The sequence below is a fragment of the Monodelphis domestica genome, chromosome 7 (assembly GCF_027887165.1).
Source record: "Monodelphis domestica isolate mMonDom1 chromosome 7, mMonDom1.pri, whole genome shotgun sequence".
NCBI classification, from domain to species: domain Eukaryota; kingdom Metazoa; phylum Chordata; class Mammalia; order Didelphimorphia; family Didelphidae; genus Monodelphis; species Monodelphis domestica.
The window spans coordinates 136601194-136625093 of NC_077233.1; the positions used below are offsets into that span (position 1 = coordinate 136601194).

General features: G+C 35.6%; 1 protein-coding gene across 9 annotated transcripts in view; it reads right to left on the bottom strand.

The window, feature by feature from the left end:
- LOC100013411 (phospholipid-transporting ATPase ABCA3-like) overlaps positions 1 to 23900 on the bottom strand; it is a 436423-nt gene that overhangs the window by 211773 nt on the left and 200750 nt on the right. For 7 of the 9 annotated variants that reach the window (XM_056805570.1, XM_056805566.1, XM_056805564.1 and 4 more), the window contains one exon: positions 18920 to 19057. The exons of the other annotated variants lie outside the window; for them this stretch is intronic. In XM_056805570.1, coding sequence (XP_056661548.1) covers positions 18920 to 19057 — 138 coding nt within the window. The remainder of the gene's footprint in view (positions 1 to 18919; positions 19058 to 23900) is intronic. 9 annotated transcript variants of the gene reach the window in all.

A 23900-nucleotide genomic window follows, 5' to 3' on the forward strand; every position in this document is an offset into this window, starting at 1 on the left:
AGCCAAAGAAGTACTCAAGGGAAAATTTATATCCTTGAGTTAATATATTAACAATTTAGGAAGGGCAGAGATCAATGGACATGCAAATCAAAAAACTTGAAAGCAAACAAATTAAACCCCCCCAGAAGAAAACCAAATTAGAGATCCTAAATATTAAGGGAGAAATTAATAAAATTGAAAGTGAAAGAACTATTGAACTAATAAATAAGACTAAAAGCTGGTATTTTGAAAAAAACAAACAAAATAAACAAAGTACTGTTCAACCTAATTTAAAAAAGGAAAGAAGAAAACCAAATTAACTGCATCATAGACGAAAAGGGGGACCTCACCTCCAATGAAGAGGAAATAAAGGCAATCATTAGAAACTATTTTGCCCAATTATATGGCAATAAATATGCCAATCTAGGTGATATGGATGAATATTTACAAAAATATAAATTGCCTAGATTAACAGAAGAAGAAATAGAATTCTTAAATAATCCCATATCAAAAAAAGAAATTGAACAGGCCATCAAAAAATTCCCTAAGAAAAGATCCCTAGGGCCTGATGGATTCACAAGTGAATTCTATCAAACATTCAAAGAACAGCTAATCCCAATACTACACAAACTATTCGACATAATAAACAAAGAGGGAATTCTACCAAATTCCTTTTATGGCAGAAATATGGTACTGATTCCAAAGCCAGGCAGGTCAAAAACAGAGAAAGAAGACTACAGACCAATCTCCTTAATGAACATAGATGCAAAATCTTAAATAGGATACTAGCAAAAAGACTCCAGCAAGTCATCACAAGGGTTATCCACTATGATCAGGTAGGATTTATACCAGGAATTCAAGGATGGTTCAATATTAGGAAAATCATCCACATAATTGACCATACCAACATGCAAACCAACAAAAATCACATGATTATCTCAATAGAAATAGAAAAAGCCTTTGACAAAATACAATACCCATTTCTTTTGAAAACACTAGAAAGCATAGGAATAGAAGGGTCTTTCCTAAAAATAACAAACAGTATCTATCTAAAACCATCAGCCAACATCATCTGCAATGGGGATAAACTAAATGCATTCCCAATAAGATCAGGAGTGAAACAAGGATGCCCATTATCACCACTACTATTTAACATTGTACTAGAAACACTAGCAGTAGCAATTAGAGAAGAAAAAGAAATTGAAGGTATTAAAATTGATAATGAGGAGACCAAGCTATCACTCTTTGTGGATGATATGGTGGTATACTTAAGGAATCCTAGAGAATCAACTAAAAAACTAGTGGAAATAATCAACAACTTTAGCAAAGTAACAGGATACAAAATAAAGTCACATAAGTCATCAGCATCTCTATATATCTCCAACACATCGCAGTAGCAAGAATTAGAAAGAGAAATTCCTTTCAAAATCACCTTAGACAATATAAAATACTTAGGAATCTATTTGCCAAGACAAACATGGAAACACAACTATGAAACATTTGCCACACAACTAAAACTAGATCTGAACAATTGGAAAAACATTAACTGCTCATGGGTAGGATGAGCTAACATAATAAAAATGACCATCTTACCCAAACTTATCTATTTATTTAGTGCCATACCCATCAAACTTCCAAAAAACTTTTTTACTGAATTAGAAAAAACCATAACAAAGTTCATTTGGAAGAACAAAAGATCAAGGATATCCAGGGAAATAATGAAAAAAAAATGCAAAGGAAGGAGGACTTGCAGTCCCAGATCTCAAACTATACCATAAAGCAGTGGTCATCAAAACAATTTGGTACTAAGAGACAGAAAGGAGGATCAGTGGAATAGACTTGGGGTAAGGGACCTCAGCAAAACAGTCTATGACAAATCCAAAGATCCCAGCTTTTGGGACAAAAATCTACTATGTGATAGAAACTGCTGGGAAAACTGGAAGACAGTATGGGAGAGATTAGGCCTGGACCAACACCTCAGACCCTATACCAAGATAAACTCAGAATGGGTGAATGACTTGAACACAAAGAAAGAAATTATAAGTAAATTAGGTGAACACAGAATAGTATACATGTCAGATCTTTGGGAAGGGAAAGGTTTTAAAACCAAGCAAGACTTAGAAAGAGCCACAAAATGTAAAATAAATAATTTTGACTACATCAAATTAAAAAGTTTTTGTACAAACAAAACCAATGTAACCAAAATCAGAAGGGAAATAAACTGGGAAACAATCTTCATAACAAAAACCTCTGAGAAAGGTCTAATTACTCAAATTTACAAAGAGCTAAATCAATTGTACAAAAAATCAAGCCATTCTCCAATTGACAAATGGGCAAGGGGCGTGGATAGGCAATTTTCAGTCAAAGAAATCAAAACCATTAATAAGCACATGAAAAAGTGCTCTAAATCTCTTATAATCAGAGAGATGCAAATCAAAACAACTCTGAGATATCACCTCACACCTATCAGATTGGCTAACATGACAGCAGAGGAACGTAATGAATGCTGGAGGGGATGTGGCAAACTTGGGACATTAATTCATTGCTGTTGGAGTTGTGAATTGATCCAACCATTCTGGAGGGCAATTTGGAACTATTCCCAAAGGGCACTAAAAGACTGTATGCCCTATGATCCAGCCATAGCACTGCTGGGTTTGTACCCCAAAGAAATAATATGAAAAAAGACCTGTACAAGAATATTCATAGCTGCACTCTCCATGGTGGAAAAAAAATTGGAAAATGAGAGGATACCCTTTGATTGGGGAATGGCTGAAAAAATTGTGGTATATGTTGGTGATGGAATATTATTGTGCTCAAAGGAATAATAAAGTGGAGGAATTCCATAGGAACTGTAACAACCTCCAGGAAGTGATGCAGAGTGAAAGGAAAAGAACCAGCAGAACAATGTACACAGAGACTGATACACTGTGGTACAATCAAATTTAATGGAGTCCTCCATTGGTGGCAATGCATTGATCCTGAACAACCCAGAAGGTTACAGGAGAAAAAAACACTATCCACATTCAGAGGAATAACTGTGGGAGTAAAAACACTAAAGAAAAGCAACTGCTTAATGACATGAGTCGAAGGGGATATGATTGTGGATATAGACTCTAAATGAACATCCTAGTGCAAATACCAACAACATGGAAATGGGTTCTGATCAAGAACACATGCGATACCCAGTGGAACTGAGCTTTGGCCATGGGAGGGGTGGGGATAGGGGAGGGAGGAATAGTGTTAGGGTCTGGGATTTCACCCACCACCAAGGAAGACCCGTGGACAATGTAATCAGGCAAAAAGGCCGTTTATTTTATTGATGTGCACCAGTGGAAACCCTGCCAAAAGAGTTTCAAGTTCCCTCCTTAAGGCTGGGCCTTAAGTATCTTTCAGCATGTAGGCTCCCCTCCCTTCCTCCTTCCAGTCCGTTATCTGTTGCATACCCTTGTTGGAACATTGCTGGCTCCTCAGCCCTTATCTGCTACGTACTGTTCTTGGTACCTTGACATTTTCATGTCACAGGGTCTTTTTGGCCCCAAAGTTTATCTGTTACCAGCTGGGACCTTGGCATTTTTTATAGTTCTTCCAAGGCTGAGCAATTTCCTGCTCTGGCCTCATTTCTGACTTCTTTTTCTCTTAGGGGGCAGAGAGAAAGTCTGCCTACTGAGGCAGCTTGTGGCTCTCAGTCTGGGGCTCGGTAGTGGCTAGGGTCTGGTACTGCTGTCGGAGAGCCAACACCTGGATGGCATCCAGCTGGTCTTTCATGAACCGAACAAGGTGGTTGAAAATGCAGGGGACAAATGTTAAGAGCAAGGTTAATTAAGATTATGAGGGATCCTATGAGGGACGTGACTAGGGTAGTGAGTCAGGGAGAGGAATTAAAAAGGTGGGCGTACCAGGGGCTGGCAGTTTCTCTCTCCTTCCGTTGGGTTTCTAGACCTTCTCGTAGCTTGCTCAGGGAGTCCCTAATAATCCCCAAGTGGTTAACAGAGAAGCAGCATTCCTCACCCAAGGCTGCACAGAGGCTCCCCTCCTTAAGAAAGAGGAGGTCCTGCTCAGCATAGTAGGTCACTCGGGGTACTATTGTGATGGGGGTGCAGAACTTGCGGCGGCAGTGAGGGAGCTAGGAGAGACACAGGGCTGTAGGCCAGAACGGGAACATAGCCAGTGTGCTCCTGCGGGTGGGATAAGGTATTTCCCGGTTGAGGGATACTCTGTGGTTGAGCAAAGGTGGGGGTCGGGGTGGCTGGATTTTCCCGCTACACAGTTGCCGCACCCGATCTCTGCAGGAAGGGTTAAGCCATGGCCCAGGTTTCCAGGGCCTGTCTCGCTCCAGCGGCACTGTGGGGGGTTTTCAGTGTTCAGTGAGGTTAGGTGAGGAATGGTTGAGGGCTGAAAAGGAGCAAGACCTTGCAGCAAGGGAAGATAGGGGTTGTGTGCAACAGGGAGATCGGGATCGTGGGATCTTGGGGTGGTTGGAAGTGTTGGGCTTGCGGGGTGGAGGTTGTTAGGTAGGGGAGCTGTAGGGGGGTTCTGCCTTAGAGAATAGAGAGGAGCCAGACAAGGGAGGGGGAAACCAAGAGGTTGGGGAGAAAGTGAAGTAATTGAAGCGAATGGGTCATGTATTCTCTTCGCTAGCTGTCTCCCCATTGCTTCTGGTAAGTGAGTCCTGCCATCTAGCAGGCCCAGCCATCCATAGGGGAACTACACAGCCTCCCGGAGGGCCATAATCTCAGGCTCCACCTGGTTCAGTGCCCCCTGCCATCCTATCCCCTCCTCTCTCCAAGTATCTAAGGGAAAAAGGGCGAAGTCTAGATCTTCTGTAGTGTCTTCAGTGCTGAGAATGGGTGTATAGCTGCCCCTGCCTACGTTTAGGAGAGAGAGGGAGGGGAATAAGAGGGGGAGGGAAAGGCTGCAGACACAGTGTCTTTAGGGGTGTGTCCTCAATGAATTCCAGGGTCCCAGGTCGGTGAAGAACTGCTTGGAGATCTGAAGGGTGTCCAGCCACTACTTGCCCTGATTGGCAGACAGGTCACAAGGGGAAGTCAGCCCCTAAGATAGAAGTGTACTGGGGCAAATAGCAGACAGGAACAGGAAATTAATACAATAGCAATGAACATCACACATTTGCATTTGGGTATCTTAACCAACAGACTTCATCCTCAGAAATCATCTTCTGACAGGAACAGATCCCTTTAGGAAAAATCGGATTCCCGAGTTGTTTGCAGAGTTGGTATGTGATGTTTCCGTTAAAGAATATCCCATTGCAAAATGCACATTAACTATAACATCTATAAACCCTGGAGTAACAATATCTTATAGATGTATTTCCTTACCCCAGAGGCTGGGGAAATTCAAGAAAGCTGTGAGCTATATTTCCAAGCTCAAGAACTGAACTTCAACTGTGGTAAATCAAGGCTTCAAATACAAGCCATCTAGGAATAAACTCCACCTATTTCTCAAAGCATATTCCTAACAATTTGAGAATTCCCAATTATTAGGGTCGTTTGAGGAAATGAAAACTTTAATATCACAATTTGCATTATGTGCTGATCATGGGAATTGTCACGAAGGAAGAAGGCCCAGAAAGAGAAAATATCTCCAAGTCACAAAAGACACACCAAGCAAGGCTGTCATTGCCATTGTTGTTTCACCCGAGGATCAGCAGTCTAGATGGTCAGGAAAATTCAGTCCAAAGTGAGCCTTGGGCTGCTTTCTCTATAACCATCCTAGGACTTTTTCTCTCCTTAGAGCACTTGGCACTGGATGCCAGAGGCCTTCTTTTTCCTTAAAAGACAAGTCTCCCCCATTTCAGCTGAGAGAAATTCTGCTCATCAGCAGTCCAGAAACAAATCTCCATACCCCAAAACAAGGCTTTGATATCCCTACAAGGCTGATCACTCAATTATTTTCATGTATTTACACATCACGGTGTAGTCACAAAACCTGAAATAAAGAACATGAGTGCTGAATTAAGTAGTTCCCTATAAATCAGGGCTGTATCATCTCCTGGACCTAGGCCATCTGAAAGACTAAGAAAAGGTCATGCAGGAATCACAGGTAACTGTCCAGAGAAATTAAAGAATCATGTGTGATTTTCCCACATACATTGCTTTACATATTATCCCTAAGTTAAAAGATCCAATTATGAGAGCAGAACATTCATCTGTTCTCCTTCACCTTCTCTCTCCCTTTCTGTTCTTTCAAAACCCTCTGCTTAAGAAGCAGAACACACCTTCCATTTTTCCTTTACAAATCCACATACTAAAGTTTTATGGACTTTAGATCAAAGTCCTTTTTTCTTCTGAATTCGCACCCAACATACCTCCCCACTTTCTCTAACATGCTTTTACCATCATAAGTCAAACAACTATCCCCCTGGTATCCCTTCGATTGCTGATCAGTAAAAAGAATTCTGATTTTAAAAGATTACATCATTGAACAATCTTTAGCATAGAGCTCAACCATTATAAATTTCAGTTCATAGTACAAATTGGTAAACTGAGGTAACAAAATATATGGTAGAGTCAGGTTTACAATGAGGTTTTGTTTACATCCAAACAATACTTAAACACATTTTAGCAGCCACTCACATAACAATCATAGATTTCTGAGCAAGCATTTTCACATATGTGCCATTTTTAACACCCTACCCACTCTTTGGCTATTGTTTGTCACATATATCCTTATACAGATCAAAATGTAATCAAAATATCAACCAACAATCCCCAGAACTCATATGTGGTAACTTTATCAATTACATATCACTCAACTCATTTTATCACTCTGGACACAGAATGTTTGTAGTAAGATTCCACTGCTGCAAACAAGCTTTTTGGTCAGCCAGGGCTGGCAATATTTGCTTGCTGGAGCACCTTAAAACGTCCATTTCTACAATTAAAATATACTCATCTTTAAGTTCTATCACACAGCGGTTGTTAATTCTTTGAAGCCCCTATGTCAGTTCATAAGTATCAGTGTGGAACAATTTAATAAGCACTTCTTTCTCCTTCCTGGGTGCAAGGAAGGGGTTAATAGCTTCTGAGCAATTTTATCCCAAGGCTGCTGGCCTTGACTTAGATTTTATTACTTAGCAACCCTGGCCCATCCTTCTTTAACCAGTGACTAGCTTACTACAATTAAAAATTTTGAATTTATCAACCCTCTTTCATCATAATTTACTCTCAGTGAATTTTACTTTGAACTCCACAACTTCCAAATAACTTTAAGTCCTTTAGTAATCTTTCAGTGTGTAACCAAACTGAAGTACAAAACATTTACCTGTACTCCTCTCAAACTTCTGTCTAAAGTAGAATAGAACCTCCAGTTTAGTTTTCTTTTAGCTCAAAATATTGCTACATACTTGATTACATTCCAATTTATAATGTGTTGTGTCTATTTCACACTAGAATTCATAGTATCAATTAGTAGCTCTATTCATTACTCTCATTGAAATGGAGCACTTCATGAAATGAATCCAGACACCCCAAAATCCAATTATGAACTTATCTAGATAGGTTATAAGACCTAAAGTTATTTCCCTTCACATGGACTTAATCACTTTTCCCTACTTAGCTTCATGTTACCTGGCATTCCAGCCTGACCTCTCTGATATACCTGAAGCTGGACTGTATTTAATCCTCATGACAAGCCCTCTCGAGTACAGGGCTGGTTGAATTTGTCTCGTTAAGGGCACACAGGTTGTATGTCATATGCCCTTAACCTATTTAGGTGGAAAACTTAATCCTCTTCATAATATAATGCATACATATTTAGCATTCATTCAGCATTACTAATTTCTAGCATTAGGCATCTGAATACATACATGTTCATTTCTAGATTACAAATTCCTTCCTATGCATTTTGCACATTTTAAAACAATTCATATAACCTTGATTAAAGACAACATCATGTAAAAATTTCCTCTTTTGTAAAATCTCAATTCTCAGCACTTATATCATTAATCCCATGTACAGATTAACCACTTTAACAAAAAAAAAAAAAACTTCTTGTGTGTCATAATTTCTTGCTGCTAGTTCTGACAGCACATACATTAAAATAAATCTGATTTGAAGGATTCCCAAGTTCAAATTCTAGAATAAGTTCTTTTCAACAACATAACTTTTTCTGAATGACTTTTACATCTATAAAGTAGTCAGTACAATTTCTGTCCATACAGAATAAACATTCCTCTCTGCATCAGGCTTGCTATTAATCACACTTAGACAATTCTCGAATTCACTGAAATCATTATGCATTGCAAGGTTTAACAAAGCAAACTTCTAATCAGGAGTTTCTGTGCTCAATAAAAATCTGGCAACAAACAGTAACACAATACATTACATTTGTACCATATCAAAATCATTAGCAATCCACCGAAGTTGAGAATTAATTTTAAGTGAAAGTTTCTAACTCTGGAGTAAGAATATCCCTTTCTGCTCAGAATTTTCTCTCTTCTGCTCCTTTGGGGGCCCATCCAAAGGGAGAAGGAGGGAAAAATTATTGAAGAGGTAATTTCACTCTCTCTCCCACCCTGAAGCCTGCTGCAGGAGCAAGCACAGAGCACTGTCCTCCTGTCCTCCCAGGGGGAACAGCCTTTCCATTCATGCTGTCCTCCCAAGGAACAGCTCCCCATCTTGCTGTCCCACCTTGCTATCCTCCAGGCCATTCTCATCATTACCTCCTAAATTAATAAATTTCTCTTTTTGTTTTTAAGCTAAATTTTGGAGTCTTGCATTCTTGCAAAAGGTATCCTTCCTGAATCCCAGGGGTACACATGTGTACCCCCATAACACTGTGAGAATCCACAACCAACTTCAGATGGGACCTAAGCCCAAGTGGAGGTTGAGTGACTCTTCTAGTCTCCAGAAACCTCTCCCAGAATTTCACACCCTCCTTCCAAGGAAGGAACTCGGGACCTTCCACTTGCAAGACTGACTTGCTACCTAATGTGCCAAAGAGTCGCTTGATTTGGGCTTGGGTTTAGCCCCCATCTGAGGTGGGTTGTGGATTCTCACAGGAACAGGCTCAAACCTGAGTCTTTCACTTCTGAGCTAAATAAAATTGGGGAATCACTAAATCTTTCTAGGCTACAAGTTTGGGAGCTCCTAGATTCCACATTGTCAATACCTTTTGGGTTACAATCCCTAATTTGCAAGAGTGCAATCTCAGTGGGATAATATTTGTAAAGATCTTGGCACAATGCCTAGCACATAATAGGCCCTATATAAATATTTATTATTATTATTATTGATGGGATATCTCTTGAAAGAGACAATAAAAAGAACCAAAGATTTGCTCCCAGACACTAGCCATTCCTAAATACAAAGACTGAAGTTAACTATGAAGAGGGCATTACTCCTTTCTAAAGGATTTAGTTTACTAAAACACAACTAACCCGTAAGCATCTGAAAACACCTCTTAGTCACCTTAAAGCCTGGGATTAGGCTAATGTTTCTTTCCCAAGCATCTGTGACTATTGCTATCCCTCCCTCCCCCCTCCAAGTTTTAGTGAATGTATGGAATCAATCTGTTGTTTTAACTTGTTCTCCCTAAAAAAGTACAGTGATCCCTCACTTATCAACCGGGAGTTATGTTCCAGAGACCCCCCATAGGTGAAAATCCGCAAAGTAGCAGAATTATATTTATTTTATTATTTATATATATTTTAAGGCTTTATAAACCCTTTCCACTCTCCTAGAAACTTTTCCCACACTCTTATTAACCTACAGTCTCTGAGCCAATCAGCACCTAGAATACCGAACACAGCATTGTGGTTGCTCGCCTTTTATTCCACCAGTCAATAGTGTGCCTTGATAAGGATAAGTAACTCCACATTTTTTTAACCCCATACAGTGAAACTGTGATAAGTGAAATGTGATATAGTGAGGGATGACTGTGTATATAGGATCATGGAATCTGCCTTCATTGGAAACTCCCAGTAATTATATTACTATCAGTCTTTCCCAAGATGCAATCATTCCAAGGTGATTGGTTCTGCATGATGTTTCTAATTATGGTCTTTCTTGTCCTAATTAAAGATGTATTCTTAAAACTACTCTGGTAGTTATATGTTATTTTTCAGGTTGCAATGTGAACTAATTTAAAAAAGCAAATAAATTGAAAGAACAGCTAATTAAATAAGAAAACAAAGCCACCAGTACCTGTGACTAAAAAGAATGTAATGAGATCCCCCTCACAAACTCCTTTAAAACAATTTAGAAAATACATCAGATTGAATCTGGATGAGAAAGCTAGAAAAAGCCACAGTGACACATTTGTCTAGCCTAGCTTGTCACAGGAAGTTTTGTGCTAGGAGGATCAGGCTAGGAGTATACCTTGGAGATGTGTAAGGTGGATGGAATGTATATTTCTCAAAGTAACATTTTGCTTATAATTTTAATATTTAAGATTAATGCTAAGTTCAAATCAATAGCCCTAGGACTCCAGTAGAAGTCAGTCTTTCCTATCCTCTGATGATTGTCCTACCCTCATCCTTAATACAAAAGCTTCCTAATCCCTTTTTGGACTGAGGGAGACAGAAACAGCCTATAAGTGTTTTGGGGGGTTGGGTATTTTGAGTTTTTACTTTAAGATGTTAATAAGTTTGCCCTAGTCCTCTGGGAAGTTGCCTTAAGGGAAGTCCCAGACTGATATTGTCAGAGGCCTCTCCCAGGTAGTCAAGCCCATGGCTGGAATCATCCTCTTGTATCCATTGTAAAATGTAAGTCTCCTCCAGGTAATCCAGTCCTGAACTCCTCCTTCCTTTGTATCCCTTGTAAAGTTAATCAGTTTAACATTCCTGTCTTTTATTTCTGGATTCCAACCCTTGATACTCCCTTCAGGAAGGCTTGAATATGTTGTTTAAATTGTTTTTTTTTTTATGTAAATCAGGAGTCATTTTATCTTAGGCCAGTAACTTGAGGCATGCCCACACATCTCTCTCTCTCTGTAAATCTGGTAACAGTGTCTCAAATCCATGATGTGAGATAGTGCTCCACATTCTCTCTCTCTCTCCCACAATAAAATATATTCCATTTTAACGAGGGGTTTCCTGGCCTCTCATTTTGAATAGTAGCTAAAAAGGGTACATCTTGTTATTTCAAGATCCCCTTTGATTTCCATTTTACACAGAAACAATTCAATACCCAGGGAGAGAAGCTGGGGATATCAGGACAAGAAGAGATCCCAAACCAATACCAGAGTTCTACCAGGATCATACCAGGGTAATAAGACCAGGATAGGTGTTAACTGGTCATTTTATTGCTTACTACTGACAACCCTGTTTTGTGAAACCTCAAATTTACCTTTCTCTGATTGGAACTTTCCCATAAGAAAATTCCCAGACTGACTCTTGTCCCAGATTATACAATAAGCCATTTAGTACCCTGAATAGGAGTGATGGAGATACTCAAGTCTTAAGTACCCTTTTTTTAGTTTCTTTGTTTCTTTTATTATATTTGGGCCTCTCCCAGATACCCTAGCTTCAGGTTACAACTATTTCTCAAGTACCTATTTAACTGGTCAGTTATTTCTCTTTGATTATATTCCTTCAAGTAAGTACTCTAACCTCTGGCTAGAATTCTCTTTCCTTAGCTTCCATGTAAGCCAAACAGTTGTCCTTTCTTTCCTATACTCTCCAATGGGTATATAAGACCTAAAATTCTTCAATTCAATGAAAATTCCAATAATGGAAATTCATATTTGTGGTATATTTTCCCAGAGACATTGAAAGCATTGTTTCTTTTGTCCTGATTGTCTCCCTTGTCCCATGTTCTTTGTAATTGCTTTGGTGGTTTTGTATTTTTCCAGGTTAACACCATCCAGTTACTCTTCACAGACCAAGGGTAGACTGAGAAGGGGACTTGTACAAGAGGGTGACATTCCCAGGTAGAGAGGTTCTGGGCAGTAAATAACAAAAGGAAGAAATTCAGAAGCCAACAATAGAAGGAGCACATGTAGCTCATATCCCAAGTACAGAATAAGGTCTCATTCCTAGCATCTTGCTGAATCTGCAGTAGAATAATCATGACAGGATTTCCTGATGAAAAGGGAGCCTACAATTCTGCCACTCTGAACCAATAGCTTTCCAGTGGCTCATAGAGGCAGGGTTTTATAGCAGTCAACTCTTGCACAGGCCCAAACCTAGGTGAGAAATTGGCAGAACCCAAATCAAAGAGGTAACAATCAGGTTTTTCCTGGGATCAAATCACACTAGAAGAAAACTTACAGGGCTCTAGCCTATGCCTGAGATCCTAGAATAACACAGTATGGAATGCCCAAGAAAGCAGCAACAGGTCTAGCGATAAAGATGATTTTTAGAGTTGTGACTTAAATTTGGTTGCCAGGGGAAATTCCAAATAAAATACCCAAGTCAGTCTGGAATTTTATGGTAATTTAATTAATATAGAGGGAAGGAATTTAAGGAGAAGGAGAGAAGAGGATATAGGATTTCTCCTGCCTGGTCTATGCCAAGGGGAGTTTAAAATCCCCACCTCTAGGTCTCTGAAGAAGATTCGAGGCTTCTAAGAGGATAAAGTTGGAAAGTAAAGGAGGAAACTCAGCCAGAAACTCACCACCGAAATGGACACTAGCTTGTAGCCACGCTAAGATGCTGAAAGTTCAGCATGCTGCTCTCAGCTAACTCCACCGCCAATCAGGGAAGGAGAGTTTTCTGAGAGACAAAAAATCCCAAATATATAGACCTTTCACCCTTGTGTCCTCCTCTAAATTTTCACATCTACCAATCACATCAAAGGCTTTCTCCAGGACTGCCCATACTTTTAGTTCCCATCTTCTTTGATTAGATTATATCTTTTGAGTTACTTAACACTTCTTTGTTAAGTTCAGCTTTTGTTAGTTACTTGATCTTCTTGTGATTAATTTAACCTCTATAGTTACTTAACATCTTTTTTGTATTAAGATACTAGACCTTTTTGTGATTAATTTAACATTTATAGTTATTTAACACCTTTTTGTATTAAGATCTAAAAATAGACTTAGTTTAAAGTTCTAGCTTCACTATAAGGTGAGAACTAAGTACCTTCATTGTTCTTGTTCAATCAGGAGATTACAACTTTATCTTCCCCTAAAGTATGGTCTAAGTAAGGTGGAGTAATTTTAAAGTTCACATAGCCCAGACATTTCCTCCAAAATTGTGTTGATCCTGGCCTGAACATCAAGTTCAAAATCAAGAATTAGATTAGAGCAATGGGAATACAAAAAAAAAAAAGAACAATATAATGATCTGTTATGGTACACTAATATAAAGAGAATGACTCCAAAACATGCAAAAATGACTCAGAAGAAAACACAGCTTGGGCACAAAGTGAATAAACTCAACTAGATTTCCTAGGAGAGTTGAAATAAGAGTTTTAAAAAGTTTTTGTTAGTGGAAATGATAGCATTTCAGAGAAAATTTTAGAAAAGAAATGAGATCTATGGAAGAAAAATTGGAAAGAGTATTAATAACTTAGAACAAGAGGGACAAAACTTTGCTCAAGCAATAACTTTGTGAAAATTAGAATAGACCAAATAAAAGCCAATGATTTCCTGAAACAAGAAGAAATAGTAAAATAAATTTAAAAAGGATGAAAAAAATTGAAGAAATGTAAAGCAACTCATTAGACCTGAAAAATAAATTAAAGGAAAAAAATTAAGAATTATTAGACTATCTGAATGCCATGAACATTTTTGGCATACTATGGATAACAAAGCATTATCAGTATAGGATCTGTATGCACCATAAGTTATAGCATCCAGATTTTTAAAGGAAAAACTAAATGAGATACAGATGGAAATTGATGACAAAATAATAGTAGTGGGAGACTTTAATTTTCTCCTCTCAAAACTAGATAAATCTAACAAAAAAAAAGAAGTTAAGGAATTAAGTAGAATCTTAGATAAATTAAATATAATAGATATCTGAAGAAACACCCTCCCACCCCCATCTACCACCACCACCACCACCACCACTTGCATGAAGCTACTAGTAGATCTAAGCCTGAGCAGACACATAATTCAAACATAGTTTCTGGAGGGATGATGGCTTAGAGGGAATAAATATTCTGCAAAAGTCTTACTTTAATATTCATCACATTATGGAAGTAATCCTGCATTAATGAGGGTTTATTCCAGTGGGTACGATCAAGCTAGAAAGACTTTGTTTTGGGAGAAGAATGGTCCTGACAATTGATTGTGCCTGCTACCTAAGGACTAATCTAGTTAAATATGATCCTGGTAATGTATGTTAATTGAGAATAAGACTGGTTAAGTTTACCAGATAAATGCTGATAGGAACATGGAGAAACAAACCTAATATTGCATTGCTAAAGCAGCTGTGAACTGTTTTTTTTTAGAAAATGAGATGGACATATACCTTAAGAACTATAAAGCTATTGATACTCATGAACCTAGGAATCCCATTACTAGGATTAGGCCTTAAGGGCATTATCAAGGGGGTAAAAAAGTAGGTACATATGGAGATATTCATGGAAGCTTTGTAATGACAAAATAACTGGAAATAACAGAAATTCAATAAATGGGAGAAATGCCCAAGTAGATTGTGATATCTGAATGAGTTGTATTATGTTATTAGAAATGACAAATGTTGGAAATGTAGAAAAAGAAGGAAAATATTATGATTGACTTAGAAAATCCCAAGGATTCAGCAAAGATACTAACTGCAATAATCTATAGCAAAATTTCAGGCTACAAAATAAGCTCTCAAAAATGTATAGCATTTCTATAGAATTAATAAAGCATATTAATCAATACTAGAAAGAGAAATCCCATTCAAAATAATATAACTATAAAATGCATAAATTACCTAAATATCAGCATACTAATATATACAAAATATTTGTATAAATTCAATTACACTGGACTCTTTAAAGAAATAATGAACAATAAGTAGGTTGAAGGATATTCAATGACCATAGCTAGGTCATGATAATATCATAAAAATCACACCACTATTAAAGTCAATTTATACTTTTAATGCCATTGCAATCAAATCATCAAAGGGATATTTTACAGAACCCAATAAAATAATATTTAAAAAACCATTTAGCACATCAAAAGAACTAGAATACCAATAGAAATAATGAAAAGAGGTAGAAATGAAGGGAGAATAGCATTTCTAGACCTCAAACTATATTATAAAACAACTGTATTAAGCCATTTGGTCATTTAAAAAAGAGAAAGGCAGATCAATGGAACAGATTTGACAAGGGAGAATTAGAAATAATGGGAACCAATAAACCTTTGTTCAATATACCAGAAAACATAAATTATGAAAAAGCATATTTGAAAAAAACTGCTTAAAAATAGAAAGCAATTAGGCAGAAATTAGACATATTATATTCCATAATACATCTTTATTTACAAATAAGGAGAAAGTCCCATACCAATGGGCTTTTGGACAGGAGTTACAATTATATTCATCAAAGGGACAATGAAACATTAAAAATTCATTGGGGACTAGATTTAAATAGAAAGAATTGATGGGTCAAAGAATAATTCACAGAAACAGAAATTTTAATTAAAGAAAATGACAGTGACAATATAATAAAACTTGTGTGGTGCCATCAATGCAATCCTTAAGGAAAAATTCATATATCTAAATACTTTCATTGGTGAGAGAAAAAAAAAGAAATGGATAAATGGATTGCAATGCAAATTAAAAAACTAGAAAAGCAACAAATTTCTAAAAGTACCAACTAAAGTAAAAATTTTTAAGTGAAAGAAGAGATTAACAAAATTGGAAACAAAATCCTGAAAAAACTAATAAAATAGAAAGGAAAACAAAATTACATGTATCAAAAGTGAAAAGAAGGATTCACAACTACTAAAGATGAAATAAAGGAAAATATCAGAAACTATTTTCCTCAATTATATGCCAAAAAACTGATAACCTAGATGAAGAGGATGAATACATACAAAAACATAAAATATTTAGATTAACCTAATAAAAAATAGAATTTTTAATGACCTAATATCAGAAAAATAAATTGAATAAATCCCCAAAGGGAAAAAATTACCTTCAGACCAGGGGAATTTACAAATAAGATATTTCCAACATTCAAAGAAAAATGAATTCCAATATTGCATAAACTATTTGAGTGGAGGAAAACAACCGAATGCTCAGAAACTAATTCGAGAAATGTCAAAAAGCAGCAGTCAACAAAATAATCAGAAATGTAATGAAAAACTACAGAAAGAGAACTCTATCCACAATACAACTGCCCAAAATGTGAGCAAGAAGCCTAAACAAAGGTTTGCCATAAAATCCAGAATTAACTCAGATAAAGCAGATTGAAGTTTCCCAGCACAAGCTACCAGAAATGAAATAGAGTTTTATTGCTTGCCCATTCTTCTAGTCTCCTACTTCTTGACTTTGACCTTTTTTGCTAGAACTGAGCCCTACACACTTCTGGATAGAAATTCTGTGCTAGTTTTGCGCAGATTTCTTGGAGTTTTGAGTATTATGTTATTCCAAGATCTCAGGAATAGCTCAGACTGGGGATAACTTGCCCCTCTCTTGGGAGAACTGGGTAGTGGCTTCCACAGCTCCCCATTAGCACTTGGTTCTACACACTACACACAGTACATAGGTATGGGTTTGGGGCTTCCCTGTGCCCTGTTTCACAGCCTTTTTCTAGAGTGGCACTGGAATGCTACTTTGCCACATAGTGGGCCTGGCTAGTGCCCGTCCCCAGTGTCCAAAGGCTTCTTTCCTTCTCTTTATACTGACCTGAGCTGGACAAATGACCCCCTGGTGGAGTTGGTTCAGTCATTCTGAAAAACAATTTGGAATAATACTCTGAAAGTCACTATTTAGAGGGTCTAATTCAGCAATGCCTCTACTAAATCAAAATCCTAAAAAGGAAAGAGGTAACAGAACCTCATGTACACAAATATTTATAGAAACTCTTTATGCTTTAGCAAAGAACTGTAAAAATTGGGCCGCTTTCAATTGGAAAAATAACTGAATAAATTATAGCAGTGAATATAATATTATTTTGCTACAAGAAAATCGGAGTACCTTGTGTGAATGGATTCAGAAAAGGAACAGGAAAATAATTCATACAATGACTATCATATTGTAAAGAAAAACAATTGTGTAAGACAGGAAAAATGACTAATGTAATTACCAATGACACTTCTGGAAGATTAACAATGAATTATGGTCCCCAGGTTTGGGGAAATAGTTGGTGGAATAGAGGTAAAGAATGAGACATAAATTTTCAATCACAGGATTTGTTCTAAATTACTATACTGAATAGCTACAACTTAGCTGAGAGGAGAAATCTTGGGGAAAGAAGAGAATAATATTCTTAAATGATAGAAAAGAGTATCAATCAGTGATAAAAAATAAACAGAAGAAAGCAGAATAAAAGCTCAGAAAGGGGACAGAAAAGTAGGACAACGTTGTAACCATTGTACTAAGAAACAGAAATCCCAAGATTCATCATTTCATGTGGACTTCTCTTTTTCTGTTCTTTATATAAGGAAATGCCCATATTATTTTACATCTGTCATGCTTACATTAATAAAAAAGAAATTTCAAAAAATTCAGATAAACTACATAAAAAGTTATATGCAATTTGTGAGCTGCTAGTTGCCAGTTACTATATTTCACAAAGGAAATTCTCATGGAAAATAGTCTCGACAAATAGAGAATGCTTGTTAAGCATGCCAAAACATAATCATATCTTGTTAATGTATTATACAAGCTATATTTTTCATTTGCCCAGAAACAGCTTGTGTAACGATTTTGAAAATTTCTGCTCTATAAAGTCTTTAGAGCTGACAGTCTGTTAGGTTTGTTTTTATCTTCATGCCAAAGTGTCAACTGGTGGTTTTGTGAACTGGTCAGAAATTCACAGGTCTCAAATGTTTTGGGAAAATTTATATAAGATGCTGCTCTTTGTCTAGCAAATAAAAGATATTAATATATTTCTGTTACTGGCATGTGCATGACTATGTTATTAGAAGCCACTTTATCGTTTTTCCTGTTTTGAATAGAAATGTCTATTTATGAATTCTGCTCATAGTTTTGTCACAAATAAAAGAGTAAAATTAAAAAGAAAAAGAAAAAAGAAAACAGTCTCAAGTTTTTTATGTGAACTCTAGCTCCTTCTCAACTGTTATGTTTTTTAAAAATGCTTTTAACTAAACCATCCAATTGAAATTGCTGTCAATTAATTGTTATTCAGAATGTGAATTCAAAAGAATTCCCTACTACTAAAGGGAAATCTTTAATTTGTATAACTAATCTTTGCATATAGCATAATAGAGGAGAACAATTATAATTATCTCCTACAAAATCATTTTTGGGGTCATTAGTCTAATCTTGCAGGTCTTAAAGTATGGTCAAAGGATCTCTGGGGGTCCTCAAGACCATGTAAAGAGGTTCTCAGGGTCAAAACTGTTTTCAGAATAGTATTAAACATTACGTGCACATTAAAATACTCTTCTCTTTTTGAAATACATCTTTGTGTGAGGCCAGATTTTCTTCATATACTTTAAGCAAAACAATATATCAGAACAGAATGAATGCAGAAGCAGATTTTTAAACATCCAGCTGTCTTCTATTGATCTAGATATTAGAAAGTGTCCAAAATGCATAAGACTGCTATTCTCCTCATTAAATGTTTTGAAAAAATACTTATTTTCCCTTAAAGTGTTATTTGTGTTAACATAAAGTAGGTTTATTATTATTTTTAAATGGATTAATAAATTAATATTTTAAACTTTATTAATTTTAACTTAAAATATAATGAATATTCATTGATATATTCCATATAAACTAAATCTCCTTGGGATACTCAAAAATTATGAAGGTAAAGGGGTTCTGAGATCTAAAAGCTTGAGAACTGCTAGACTACTCCATGGTGGTATTCTTCATGCCTTTGGAAAAAAAACCTAAGAAACATACCTTGGACAGATTCAAAATTTTTACTCCTGCAGTCAAGTCTAAAGGCTCATCCTGAACATAAGGGTTTATCGGAGATGTGTATATTTCATCCTTTGGCTCTTCCTTATAAGTATGAGGTTTTCCAAGCCAATAGGAGCGCTAAAAAGGAAAATGTTAAATGGATTACCAGGTTTGGATTATACTATGGATTTGATTCTTTAGATATCCTGCTTTTCTGAAATAATAATGTTTAAATAATATTTTAGTCAATTAACTTACCTTATAACTTTAAAGATTTATTCTCACAAAAAAAGACAATGTCATAATAAAAATTACAATTAAGAATCCAATTTATATATAAAAATTTGCAACATATTACAATGATTCATTTAAGAAATCATCATGACTAAGTTGGATGTATACTAGAGTATTCCAGAATGGTTCAATATTTGGAAAAAAACTGACATAATTCTAATAAATAATGAACATAAAAAATAATATAAAAAAGCATTCCACATCCCATGATTATCTCAATAGATGTGGAAAAAACCTTTGAAAAAGTACAACACTTATAATAAAAACCCAACAAAATATAAACGCAGAGGAATCTTTTTTTAGTATAACAAAAAAGTATCTGTTTAAAACTAAAAACAAGCACCACTTGCAATGGAAATACACTGGAAATTTTTCCAATGAATATGAGAATAAAGGAAGAATGCCTAGTGTCTTCATAATTACTGGATATAGTTCTGAAATGCCAGTAACAGCAGAAAGACAGCAAAATTAAAGGCATAAAGGTAAAAAGAGAACTGAATAGAAAATTTGACTCTCAAATAAAAGACTCAAGAGGAACATAGAAGAAATTAAAAGACATTAAATAAGTTTGAACATGGGAAAATGATCCTTATAACTTGTAAGAACTTTATAATTATTATAGCAATTAGGAGTATACATAGACAGAGCATAAGGGTATGAATAGAATATGATGGGATGATATAAATAATAAAATTAAGGCATGAGAAATAGGAATACATTGGGAGGAAGAGGAAGGGAAAATAGAAAGGTGTAAATTACTGCACATGAAAGAGATTTTACAGTGGAGAGGGAAATGAGGGAGGTGGGGAGGAGTGCACCTGAATCTTACTCTAATCAGAATTGGTTCAATGAGGGAAAGACACCCATTCAATTGGCATTAGAAATCTATCTTTCTCATATAGGAAAATAGGAAGGGAAGGGGATAAGAGGAGGGGTGAGACTGATAGAAAAGAGGGCAAATTGGGGGAGAAGATGGTTAGAAACTAAACAAAATGGAGAATAATGCATGGCAAGGTAATCATAATGGTGTAAAATTTTTTACAAATAATAAAGGTATTATCTCTAATAAAGGTATCATTTTTCAAATACATAGAGAAATGAGTTGAATATATAAAAATACAAATCATTCTTCTATTGATAAATTGTCAAAGGATATGAACAAGCAGTTCTCAGACAAAATAAAGTTCTCTATAGTCATGTGGAAAATACTCTAAATCACTATTAATTTGAGAAAGGTAAATTTAAACAACTCTGAGGTACTTTTCCATACCTATCAGATTGGGTAGTATGATAGAAAAGTAAAATAATAAAACTTGGAAGGCATATGGGAAAGTTGAGACACAAATGCATTGTTAGGGGAGTTGTCAACTGATTCATCCATTCTGGAGAGTAATTTGGACCTATGCCCAAAAGACTAAACTCGTACAAACCCTTTGGCCTGGCAATACCATTGCTAGGTTTGTATTTCAAAGAGATAAAAACCAAAAATGTACAGAAATATTTAAAGCAGCTCTCTTTTTTGGGGGGAGGCAAAGAATTAGAAAGTGAAGGAATACCCAACACTTGAGAAATGGTGGAGTAAGTTATAGTATATGAATGTAATGGAATACTACTGTGCTATAAGAAATGATGAGCAAGCAATGCAATGACCCAGGACAATCCAGAGGAATTTAAGAGAAAGAAAGCTATCCACATCCAGAGAAAGAACTGTGGAAACAGAAATGCAGAAGAAAAACACATGATTGATCACGTAGTTCAATACGGATATGATTAGGGTTTTGATGTTAAAAGATCACTCTAATGCAAATATGAATAACATGGAAAAAGTTTTGAACAATGATACATGTATAACTCAGTGGAACTGCTTGTCAGCTTTGGGAGGGGGGAGGAAAAAGCAGGCAGGGATTCATGAATCATGTAACATGGAAAAATATTCTAAAGACAATTAAAACAAAAACAATAACAATAAAACAAAATGATGAGCAAGAAGAACTCAGAAAAAAACTAGAAAAACTTACATGACCTGAAGCAGAGTAAAACAAGCAGAACCTGAAGAACATTGTACAGTGACAGAAATACTGTACAATGAAAACTATGAACAATTTAGGTAGTCTCAGCAATACAACGATCCAAAACAATCCCAAAGGACACATGATAAAAAAAAAATGCTATATGCTTGATGGAGTTTGAATACCAAAGCAAACTTTTTTCACTTTCTTAATTTTTTTGTTTTTCTTCCAAAAAAGGATTAATATGGAAAAATGTTTCTATGATTGCACATATAAAATCTAAATATGACTGCTTATGATCTCAGTAGGGAAGGAGGCAAGAAAGGGAGAGAATTTAAGACAGCATTGTTTTTAAAATGTTGGAAACTGTTTTACATATAACTGGAGAAAAATAAAATTAAAAAATTTAAATAGGGAAAGAGAAGATAAAACAATTCTTCTTTTTGAGGATATAATGATTTACTTAGAAAATCCTATACCTAGTTGAGGCAATAGAAAGTTGTAGTATATACAATACAACTTTAAAAATCTATAGTATTTCTACATAATAACAAAAACAATTCCAGAATTCAATAGGACAAAGGAAAATTGCATTCCAAATAACAAAAAATGCATAAAACATCTCAGAAACAATTTGCAAAGAGTACAAAAATTTTGCATAGATTCAATTACAAAGTGAACCCAAGAGACATAAATAACTTAAATATTTGGAAGACTATTCAGTGCTCATGGTTGGGTCATATCAATATAATAAAAATGACAAAATTACCCAATACTTTGTGAGAATTTAACACTAACCTGTACCTTTTTTTTTCTGTTGGTACCCTAAGATCAGTATTGGATTTTAAAGGGTAAGTTTCATATTGAATTTAAAAGGTTGAAATTCAATCCTATCCTTTAAATAATAACTAGGCTTAGATCTACTAGTAGCCTCATGCAAATGGTGGTGGTGGTGATAGATGGGAGGTTCTCCAGATATCTATTAAAGGCATATCTCATTTGTAACCCCTCACCTCACTTTACCCTTTCACCAGGATGATCTCTAGATTCTTGGTTACATTTTTTAGACTCAATCGCAACAATATAGAGGTTTGGTTTTTTTCTAGACTCCTCTGCCACATTTTTGTAATGATGACAGTAATAGAATTTTAAAAAAAATATCTCAGCCAAGGTTGAAACATTGCTACAACTGAAAAACTTGTGACAAGTAACCATTTTCTTTAAATGTCATATAGCAGACTCGTGTAAAATATGATAGTGGGTTTGTGTGTTATTGTCATTAAATGGGCTATTATAACTTTGGGGATTTTGATACTTTTTGAATGTACATTATATATTGTACTACTGTTCTTTATAAAAAATTGTTACTTTGTGAAAATCATTTGCTTGTACTCACAATGGATCATAGCCAGGTTTGAAGAGGAAATGGATCTCATTTTTAGTGAGAGAACTTTGTATTCTACATTTCCTTAGCTGACACAGTGTGTTGATGATTATAAGCTATATTTTTTTTATTTTTTAAAACTCTTTTATTATTGTTTTTGCTTGCATGTGCAATATGCTATTTCAATTTTTTTTGTTTTTTCTCTCCTTTTTATATTTGAAGCACATGTCACCAGTATTGAGATTTTCTTTAACTTTTTTGATTTTGCAGTAATATAAGTTTAAAATATATTTGCTATAATGTCAATGCATACCCAAAAAGCTTTAGACTATAAAAATGATGCCATTGATTGTTTTAAAAAATTATGGGACTTTGCTTAAAGATTTTGTCTGATTCCAGGACAAGAGAATACAAAAAGAGCCATTGCAGAGTGCCAAAGAAGCACAAAGTAAATTGAATAGTGCTAATCGAGTACAAGGTCAAAGAGACCAACCAATCCGGATGGGATTGATGAAAATTTTGAGCCAAGACAGGAGGATCTGAATTTGTTTGGGCTTCAAGGTTGCAGCTGTTTAAAATGTGTTAAAGGCAGGTCTTCGTTGTCCCACATTCTACCAAGTATCTCAAATTTGGCTCCTACCTAGTTCCTATAATCTAGTCCCTTTTCTATCTTTCATGGTGTGGCAAAATTTCTACAGTCCTGGCTACTGATTGGGTAAATGCATAATTACTTACATCATTTTAATTGGGTCCTGATTCAAGGACTTGTTATAGATTTATTTATCCTTTACTTAGAATTTTTACAATAAGATTTTGATAGAGTATATTTCATCCAGAAATTATTTTTTTATTCAGATTTTTTGATATTTTTAATTTCTCTTGCCAATTGATTCATATATCTTATAACTGTGCCATGCATCCCCAAGTGATCCCTGTGGTTTTCAATCACTCTCTTCAGGGGGATATTTATAATTATTATTATTTTAAAATCAAAGTATCAAAAGCTTAATAAAAGATATAAAAAATTCACTGAAGAAAGGAATTTCTAAAAAAACTAGAATTGGCCAAATGGAAAAGGAAGCACAAAAGGTAAAAGAAGAAAATAACTCTCTAAAAATTAGAATTGGGTATATGGAAGGCATTAAGAAACAATGAAACAAAATCAAAAGAATGAAAAAATAGAAGAAAATCTGAACTTTTTCACTAGGGAAAAAATTAACCTGGAAAGTAGATCCAGGAGAGATCATCTAAAAATAATTGGACTTCTTGAAAGTCATGATAAACAAACAAAACA